The sequence below is a fragment of the Cornus florida genome, unplaced genomic scaffold, assembly GCF_030987335.1.
Source record: "Cornus florida cultivar Cherokee Brave unplaced genomic scaffold, ASM3098733v1 CherokeeBrave_3.0.0_Hap2_Chr02, whole genome shotgun sequence".
NCBI lineage: Eukaryota > Viridiplantae > Streptophyta > Magnoliopsida > Cornales > Cornaceae > Cornus > Cornus florida.
In genome coordinates, this window is record NW_026775572.1 from 107,488,402 (window position 1) to 107,499,424 (window position 11,023).

The 11,023-nt window shown below is 34.5% G+C and overlaps 1 protein-coding gene across 1 annotated transcript; it reads right to left on the reverse strand.

Moving 5' to 3' along the window:
* Window positions 1-7,559: 7,559 nt before the first annotated feature.
* Window positions 7,560-9,054, reverse strand: LOC132296592 (uncharacterized). The gene is made up of 2 exons (XM_059794778.1): window positions 7,624-9,054; window positions 7,560-7,571 (listed from the first exon to the last, which is right to left on the reverse strand). Exons 1-2 carry the CDS (start codon window positions 9,052-9,054, stop codon window positions 7,560-7,562), a joined length of 1,443 nt encoding a protein of 480 aa, XP_059650761.1.
* Between the last annotated feature and the right edge of the window lie 1,969 nt (window positions 9,055-11,023).

The window sequence follows — 11,023 nt, forward strand, 5'->3', positions numbered from 1 at the left end:
ATTTTCACACAAAGATTCACACTTTACTCATTCAAACACTTTTTTGTGACGTCAAAGGGAACTCGACTCCTATTTTTATTCCAAGATTCAATATTTATACACTAAAAAGGTCTAGTGACTTAACAGGTGCCTTGATTGAGGTATTTTCATTGAAAGATTATATCTTTACTCTTTAAAACACTCTTTGTGACGTCGAAGGGAACTCAAATAAATTTTACTCAAAACTCTCATTTTCTTTCAAGGATTCAGTCTTTATACATTAAAAAGGTCTACTGACATAACAGGTATCTTGATTGAGGTATTTTCTTTCAAAGATTTAATCTTTACTCATTATTACACTCTTTGTGACGTCAAAGGGAACTCGAATAAGTTTAGCTCAAAACTCTAAATTTCTTTTAAATATTTAATTCTTATACATTTAAAAAGCCTAGTGATATAATAGGTACCCCAATCGAGGCATTTTCAATCAAAGATTCAATCTCTACTCATTAAAACATTCTTTGTGACGTCAAACGGAACTCGAATAAGTTTAACTCAAAACCCTCATTTTCTTTCAATGATTCAATCTTTCCGCATTAAAAAGGTCAAGTGACAAAACAGGTAAGTTGATTGAGGTATTTTCATTCAAAGATTCAATCTTTACTCATTAAAACACTCTTTAGGACGTCAAAGGGAAACCGAATAAGTTTAACTCAAAACTCTCAATTTCTGTCAAAGATTCAATCTTTATACGTTAAAAAGTTCTAGTGACATAACATGTACCCTGATTGAGGTATTTTCATTCAAGAATTCAATCTTTACTTATTCAAACACTCTTTGTGATGTTAAAGGGAACTCGAATAAATTTAACTTAAACCTCTCATTTTCTTTCAATGATTCAATCTTTATACATTAAAAAGGTCACGTGACAAGACATGTACCTTGATTGAGGCATTTTCATTAAAAGATTATATCTTTACTCATTAAAACACTCTTTGTGACGTCAAAGTTAACTCGAATAAATTTAACTCAAAACTCTCATATTCTTTCAAAGATTCAGTCTTTATACATTAAAAAGGTCTACTGACATAACAGGTACCTTGATTGAGGTATTTTCTTTCAAACATTCAATCTTTACTCATTATTACACTCTTTGCGACGTCAAAGGGAACTCGAATAAGTTTAGCTCAAAACTCAAAATTTCTTTCAAATATTTAATTCTTATACATTTAAAAAGTCTAGTGACATAATAGGTACCCTAATTGAGGTATTTTCATTAAAAGATTCAATCTCTACTCATTAAAACACTCTTTATGACGTCAAACGGAACTCGAATAAGTTTAACTCAAAACTCTCATTTTCTTTCAATGATTCAATCTTTCCGCATTAAAAAGGTCAAGTGACATAACAGGTACCTTGATTGAGGTATTTTCATTCAAATATTCAATCCTTACTCATTAAAACACTCTTTGTGACGTCAAAGGGAACTCGAATAACTGTAACTCAAAACTCTAATTTTCTTTCAAAGATTCAATCTTTATGCGTCAAAAAGGTCAAGTGACATAACAGCTACCCTAATTGAGCTATTTTCATTAAAAGATTCAATATTTACTCATTAAAACACTCTTTGTGACGTCTAAGGGAACTCGAATAAGTTTAACTCAAAACTCTTATTTTCTTTCAAAGATTCAATCTTTATACATTGAAAAGGTCAACTGACACAACAGGCACCTTGATTGAGCTATTTTCATTCAAAGATTCAATCATTACTCGTTAAAAAACTCTTTGTGACTCCAAAGCGAACTCGAATATGTTTAACTCAAAACTCTCATTTTCTTTCAAAGATTCAATCTTTATGCATTAAATAGGTCAAGTGATATAACAGGTACCTTGATTGAGGTACTTTCATTCAAAGATTCAATCTTTACTCATTAAAACACTCTTTATGACGTCAAAGGGAAGTCGAATAACTGAAACTCAAAACTCCGATTTTCTTTCAAAGTTTCAATCATTACGCGTCAAAAAGGTCAAGTGGCATAACAGGTACCTTGATTGAGGTTTTTTCACACAAAAATTAACTCTTTACTCATTCAAACACTTTTTGTGACGTCAAAGGGAACTCGACTCTTATTTTTATTCCAAGATTCAATTTTTATACACTAAAAAGGTCTAGTGACTTAACAGGTGCCTTGATTGAGGTATTTTCATTCAAAGATTATATCTTTACTCATTAAAACACTCTTTGTGACGTCGAAGGGAACTCAAATAAATATAACTCAAAACGCTCATTTTCTTTCAAAGATTCAATCTTTATGCGTCAAAAAGGTCAAGTGACATAATAGCTACCCTGATTGAGCTATTTTCATTAAAAGATTCAATCTTTACTCATTAAAACACTCTTTGTGACGTCTAAGGGAACTCGAATAAGTTTAATTCAAAACTCTTATTTTCTTTCAAAGATTCAATCTTTATACATTGAAAAGGTCAAGTGACACAACAGGCACCTTGATTGAGCTATTTTCATTCAAAGATTCAATCTTTACTCGTTAAAATACTCTTTGTGACTCCAAAGCGAACTCGAATAGGTTTAACTCAAAACTCTCATTTTCTTTCAAAGATTCAACCTTTATGCATTAAATAGGTCAGGTGACATAACATGTCACATCCCAACCTAATTTACATTTTTAAATAAATTGAACAACTTGGGATGCATCTAACCATCTGCATTAACCTCATTCAAACATAACATCATCCTACATCAATATACCTGTTTAATAGTTTACAATAAAAACATAAACTATAAATCCACCTTTTAAGTTCTAAAAACTAAACAAGTAACTACAAGTCACAATATTAAGGTCTACTACAATATTTACATTTTACACAACAGACGTTCCATTGTTCTTTTCCCCATTTACACATAAGATTCTAGACTTGGCAGTAGCAACCCAAACTGATACCTGAAAAATATAAATATGGAAGGAGTGAGCTTAAAGCCCAGTGAATGCAACACTACTACATCAGAGTAATATAAACAGATATTATCTGATTGCTTCAATTACACTTCATTAACATATTACATACTTTAAAATATAATACTCTCCTTCTAGGCCAGAGTATGGACCTTATATAATATAGTACTCTCTTTCTAGACCAGAGTATGGACCTTATTTAAATATAGTACTCTCCTTCGTGGCCAGAGTATGGACCTTATTTAATATAGTACTCTCCTTCCAAGCCAGAGTATGGACCTTATATAATATAATCAAGTTATATATATTCATCTTCATTTCACATAAACAATTTCAATACTTCAATTAAATACATCCAAGTATAAACTTCCAGTGAGTACACTCACCTTGATTACTTTTCCAATTATTTACTTTTCCTTCGGCACCGTCGATGTGGTCCGTTCCGTCTCTTTGCCTGAACAATATTATAACGATGTTATATTCATTTCTAAAGAGAAATAAATAATTATTGTCACCTTCCTATAAATCTCAACTTTTCTATACAATTGTAATGGAAATTTCCAATTTTAACCATTTGGATTAAATTCCCACACAATACTTACTACCCAGCATGGTATATATAACTTAAAAGAAATTTACAACTCAATTGAACTAGAACAATTGAACAATTAGAATTTCCTCAAGAACAGCTTCTAATATCAACTATAGAAAATTCTGATAATAAACCTTTACTCACCAACTTCACAATTACACTAAAATAATCATGATAACAATTCACATAAGGCAGCCTTTCACAATAAAGAGATGGTGTCTATGCTGCCACAGTTAATTGAATTAAGTACTAAAAGATTAAATAACAAACTTTCAATATATAATTTAAACTCTACAACCCCTCACCTATCTTTGAGTTTACTAACACTTTAGAGAGGAAAATCCTTCTCTTTCTATACTCCTTTCTTCTTACACTTCATTTTTCCTTTGTTCTTCTATGGCGAAAACTCTCCTTCTTGCTTCGGTTCAAAAGGCCCCTTAAAGGCTCTTTGCAACGTGTTAAGTGTATAGACACTGATGGTTTGTGCTGGCAACACCTAAAAATAAAATAATGGCTTCCTTTTTATTTTTATTTTAATCAACCCACATAGATCAGTAGGGTGTTCCAGCGGTCCACAACAAACCTCCACACGAAATATATATACACCTGAACAATGACCATGTGTGTGTGATTAAGTGAGTAGTCTAGATATAAATATACACTGGCAGCTAGTACACCTTTTTAATTAAGCTTTTATCTATGCACTACTTAAGGATATACATAGGCATGGTTTTCAATTGGGCCCACCAATTTACCTTACCAACTTTAAAGCTTGTAACTAATATAATTCTATGTATATGGGCTACCAGCAGAAACTTCTAGCACAAACACACCCACGACATAACACTTTGACTTCAATATACACACCTTGTTCATTTAATATATATATATATTTTCTTTCCTTCCCACTACCTGCCACCACTTCAAAAATTTGTAATTGACACCATACACATAAATATATAACAAACATGTGCAAACACTTCTAGGTACCATATACCATGCATTGGTGAACAATTTTTATACTTGAAATTAATTGTTTATAAAAATGAAATTTCTTATCTTGTTTTTCAACGCAATTAAATATAAATTTTTAAACTCAAACACATATTAACAAGCTCAGTAATTAAAGAGTTAATAAAATTCTGGATATGACAATCTCTTAAAATAAATTTCGTCCTCGAAATTAAAATGCATGAAACATACCGAACAAGTGAGGATATTGCATTCGCATAACTTCTTCACTTTCCCAAGTCGCTTCTTCATTTGTATGACCCCTCCACAATACCTTTACCAGTGATATAGTTTTATTCTGTAGCACTTGCTCCCGGCCATCCAAAATCTTTACCGGTTCCTCTATATAAGTCAAATCTTCCTTCAACTTTATCGGTTCTGCAACTAAAACATGAGATATATACTTCCGAAGCATAGACACATGGAAAACATCATGCAATCTTGATAATTCTTTTGGTAATTCCACCCGATACGCCACTGCTCCTATTCGTTCCAGAATCTTGTATGGTCCAATGTATCTGGGACTTAACTTACCTTTCTTTCCAAACTTCATAATACCTTTCCAAGGAGAAATACGAAGAAAAACAAAATCACCAACTTCAAATTCCAAATCTCTTCTTTTTCGCACATCTACATAACTTTTCTGTCTATCCTGTGCCACTTTCATACGCTGCTGAATTATTTTCACTTTTTCTGTTGTTAGTTCAATCAATTCTGGACCCAATAACTTTCTTTCCCCCACCTCATCCCAACACAATGGAGTTCTACATTTTCTCCCATACAAAGCTTCATACGGTGCCATTCCAATAGTAGACTGATACCTATTATTATAGGCAAATTCAATCAACGGTAAATAATCATCCCAATTACCTTTGAAGTCCAACACACAAGCTCTCAACATATCTTCCAAAATCTGAATAGTTTGTTCTAACTGCCCATCTGTCTGCAGGTGAAAAGCTGTACTGAACTTCAGAGAAGTTTTCATGGCTTCATGCAAACTATACCAAAATCTTGAAGTGAACTTCGGATCCCTGTCACAAACAATAGAAACTGGTGCCCCATGCAAACATATGATCACATCAACATACAAACGAGCATATTCCTTTGTAGAATAAGTAGTTTTCACTGCCAGAAAGTGAGCTGATTTCGTCAATCGATCAACTATTACCCAAATAGAGTCATGTCCTCGTTTTGATCTTGGAAGTCCCGTCACAAAATCCATGGTTACATGCTCCCATTTCCACTGTGGAACTGGTAACGGCTGCAACAACCCTGCTGGTTTCTGATATTCAGCTTTCACTCGTTGACATATCAAACACTTTGCTACAAATTCTGCAATTTCACGCTTCATATTGTTCCACCAATAGTATTCTTTCAAATCCCTGTACATTTTAGTACTCCCCGGATGCATAGCATATATAGAACTGTGGTCTTCATCTAAAATATCTTTCTTCAAGGAAACATCATTTGGAACACAAATTCGACTTTTAAAATACAAAATCCCATCATCCCTAACTATAAATTCAGTTTGCATACCCTCTTGAGCTTCTTTTCTTTTCTTATCCAGGAATACGTCATGTATTTGCAGCTCTTTAATTCTATCCAGCAACAAAGGTCTCACCGTAACATGTGCAAACAATGCTCCTTTGTTAGTAACTGTTAATTCAACTCCCATCAGTCTCAATTCCATAATATTTGCCACCCGTGCACACTGTACACAAGATATTCTCCCTGAAGACAAGAACTCAAGGCATCTGCTACTACATTGGCTTTTCCAGGATGATGTTGGATATTACAATCATAATCTTTGATTAACTCCATCCAACGCCTCTGTCTCAAATTTAAATCCTTCTGTGTAAACAAATACTTCAAACTCTGATGATCTGTAAATATTTCATAAAGTTCACCATACAGATAATGCCTCCACAATTTTAAAGCAAAAACAATAGCAGCTAACTCTAAGTCATGTGTAGGATAATTCAATTCATGATTCTTCAATTGTCTAGAAACATATGCAATTACTTTACCATTTTGCATCAAAACACATCCCAGACCTTGATGTGAAGCATCAGTGTAAATCACAAAACCTTCACCACCACACGGAATAGTTAACACTGGGGCTGACGTTAACTTTTTCTTCAATTCTTCAAAACTTCTTTGGCATTCCTCACCCCACACAAACTTTACTTCTTTCCGGGTCAACTTTGTCAATGGCAATGCGATACTAGAAAACCCTTGGATGAACCTCCGGTAATAACCTGCTAATCTCAAAAAACTTCTGACTTCTGTCACATTGGTAGGCCTTTCCCATTTCACCACTGCTTCCACTTTTGATGGGTCAACATAAATACCATCCCCAGATACTACATGCCCCAAAAAGACAACTTTATCAAGCCAAAACTCACATTTGCTGAACTTAGCAAAGAGTTGTTTTTCCCGTAACATCTGTAACACAATTCTTAAATGCTTTTCATGTTCATCCACACTCCGAGAATATATCAAAATATCATCGATGAAGACAATAACAAAAGAATCAACATACGGATGAAATACTCGATTCATTAAATCCATAAACACCGCTGGAGCATTGGTTAACCCAAAAGGCATTACCAAAAACTCATAATGACCATATCGAGTTCGAAAAGCAGTTTTTGAAATATCACTATCATTTACCTTCAACTGGTGATATCCTGACCTCAAATCAATCTTAGAAAACACCTTTGCCCCTGGCAACTGATCAAACAGATCATCAATTCGTGGCAATGGATACTTGTTTCTGATGGTCACTTTATTTAACTGTTTGTAGTCAATACACAACCGCATAGTACCATCCTTCTTCTTAACAAATAACACCGGTGCACCCCACGGTGAAATACTAGGTCGAATGAAGCCTTTATCTAGTAAATCTTGCAACTGTATCTTCAACTCTTTCAATTCTGTCGGTGCCATTAGATACGGAGCAATAGAAATTGGAGTTGTTCCTGGTACCAACTCAATGGTCAAATCTACCTCCCTGTCTACTGGCAACCCTGGTAATTCTTCTGGAAACACATCTATGAATTCCCTTACCACTGGTACATTTTCAAGTGTCATATCTTTATTTTCAGGATCAATCACATAAGCCAAGTAACCCTGACACCCTTTCTTCAACAACTTTCTGGTTTGTATAGCTGAAATGAGAGAGTTTGGAATAACATTTCTTTCCCCGGTAAATCTAAATTCTGGCTCCCCTGGTACCTGAAATACAACTTCTTTCTGAAAACAGTCTATTGAAGCATGATACGCAGACAGCCAATTCATACCCAAACTGATATCAAAATCTGGTATACCTAGCGGTATCAAATTTACCTTTAACTGTCTATCTCCCAATTGTAACACACAATCCCGGTATTCATTTGCAACCACTACCACTTCTCCCATTGGTGTAGAAATAAATAATTTACTATCTAATAATGAAAGTGGTCTACCCAAATGCATAGCAATAGATGATGCAACAAATGAATGGGTTGAGCTAGGATCAATAAGCACAGTAACATTTCTATCCAAAATAGAAAGTGTACCAGTCACCACTTCTGGTGTTGCTTGAGCATCCTGAAGTGTCATAGCAAACACTCTTCCCTGGGCTTGCGAACCACTTGTAACACCCTTACCTCCTCTTGACGAGTTCCCTTGTGCAAAACCTTTACCAGAACCAGGAACACTGCCCACTGATGTCATTCCTGTCAACATAGGACAATCTCTCTTCCGATGACTCGGCTGATGGCAATGATAGCACTCTTCTGCTTTCAAGATAGGACAATCCTTCTTCTGGTGACCTTCCCTTCCGCACTGAAAACACCCCCTGCCAGTACCACGTCCTCCAAAACTACCTTGTTGTACAGATTGTTGTTCGGAAAGCCCTTGACCTCTTCTAATACTTGATGTCTGGCCTTGAGATTCACCACCCCTTCCCCTTCCATACCGCGACCTTTGACTTTTCTGACTTGCAATTCCTTCACCTCCTCTTGACTGTGACGGCTCAGATCTATTTCTTTTGTATTGTACCCTTCTTTCTTGCAATTCTTTCACATCCCTTTCGGCAATCATGGCTATATTCACAAGTCTGTTATAATCTGTTTCCTCAAACACTGAAACTCTAGACTTAATAGTCGCCTCTAAACCATCCTGGAATTTTGTACATTTATCTTCTTCATTCTGTACAAACTTGGGTGCGAACCTCGATAAAGCTGTAAACTTAACTTCATAATCAACCACAGACATTCTATCTTGTTTTAGGAGAATAAACTCCCGTTCCTTCTCTTTTCTGTAAATTGGAGGGAAATATTTCTCATAAAAAGCTTTAACAAATGGATTCCCGAATATCACCTCTTTCTCTCCTGGAGTGAGCAACAAATGTTTTGTCGTGTCCCACCAATAACTAGCTTCATTTTTGAACATAAATGTAGCTAAGTTTACCTTCTGGTCTTCTGCTGCACCTATCACTGCAAATATCGATTCCATTCTTTTTACCTACCACTCTGCTTCTTCTGGTTTGGTAGTACCTGAAAATTCTGGGGGTGTTAACTTGATAAACCTCTCATAATCAGAGCCTTTCTTCCATTTCTGTTGTCTTTCTAGCCTTTCTTGTATCATCATTTGACTCGCCATAAATAGTTTGTTTTGTTCTGCCAAGTCTATTATAGCCTTTTTCATTTTTTGCATACCAGTTAAGCACTCCTATTCTCTTCTCATACCACCCTGCATAGGTTGTTCTACTTCAGCCTCAACAGGAACATAAGTGGCTTCACCCTCAGTTCCATGATAACCACTTTCCCTTTCCATTTCTTTTTATCTGCAATGAATCTCAAATATAACAACATATATATGATACATAATCACCACTTCTATTTGTTAGTATAAAATTAAGTCAAATAAATGACTCTACTACACACTTCTTACTGCCACTGCCAGTCTAGACTCTTATGACCTCCAGAACCTAGAAAACCTAGGCTCTGATACCCAAAGTTGTCACATCCCAACCCAATTTACATTTTTAAATAAATTGAACAACTTGGGATGCATCTAACCATCTGCATTAACCTCATTCAAACATAACATCATCCTACATCAATATACCTGTTTAATAGTTTACAATAAAAACATAAACTATAAATCCACCTTTTAAGTTCTAAAAACTAAACAAGTAACTACAAGTCACAATATTAAGGTCTACTACAATATTTACATTTTACACAAAAGACGTTCCATTGTTCTTTTCCCCATTTACACATAAGATTCTAGACTTGGCAGTAGCAACCCAAACTGATACCTGAAAAATATAAATATGGAAGGAGTGAGCTTAAAGCCCAGTGAATGCAACACTACTACATCAGAGTAATATAAACAGATATTATCTAATTGCTTCAATTACACTTCATTAACATATTACATACTTTAAAATATAGTACTCTCCTTCTAGGCCAGAGTATGAACCTTATATAATATAGTACTCTCTTTCTAGGCCAGAGTATGGACCTTATTTAAATATAGTACTCTCCTTCGTGGCCAGAGTATGGACCTTATTTAATATAGTACTCTCCTTCCAGGCCAGAGTATGGACCTTATATAATATAATCAAGTTATATATATTCATCTTCATTTCACATAAACAGTTTCAATACTTCAATTAAATACATCCAAGTATAAACTTCCAGTGAGTACACTCACCTTGATTACTTTTCCAATTATTTATTTTTCCTTCGGCACCGTCGATGTGGTCCGTTCCGTCTCTTTGCCTGAACAATATTATAACCATGTTATATTCATTTCTAAAGAGAAATAAATAATTATTGTCACCTTCCTATAAATCTCAACTTTTCTATACAATTGTAATGGAAATTTCCAATTTTAACCATTTGGATTAAATTCCCACACAATACTTACTACCCAGCATGGTATATATAACTTAAAAGAAATTTACAACTCAATTGAACTAGAACAATTGAACAATTAGAATTTCCTCAAGAACAGCTTCTAATATCAACTATAGAAAATTCCGATAATAAACCTTTACTCACCAACTTCACAATTACACTAAAATAATCATGATAACAATTCACATAAGGCAGCCTTTCACAATAAAGAGATGGTGTCTATGCTGCCACAGTTAATTGAATTAAGTACTAAAAGATTAAATAACAAACTTTCAATATATAATTTAAACTCTACAACCCCTCACCTATCTTTGAGTTTACTAACACTTTAGAGAGGAAAATCCTTCTCTTTCTATACTCCTTTCTTCTTACACTTCATTTTTCCTTTGTTCTTCTATGGCGAAAACTCTCCTTCTTGCTTCGGTTCAAAAGGCCCCTTAAAGGCTCTTTGCAACGTGTTAAGTGTATAGACACTGATGGTTTGTGCTGGCAACACCTAAAAATAAAATAATGGCTTCCTTTTTATTTTTATTTTAATCAACTCACATAGATCAGTA

Coding starts and splice junctions, on each gene's coding strand:
- LOC132296592 (XM_059794778.1), bottom strand. CDS start 9,054: ATGGAATCGATATTTGCAGTGATAGGTGCAGCAGAAGACCAGAAGGTA.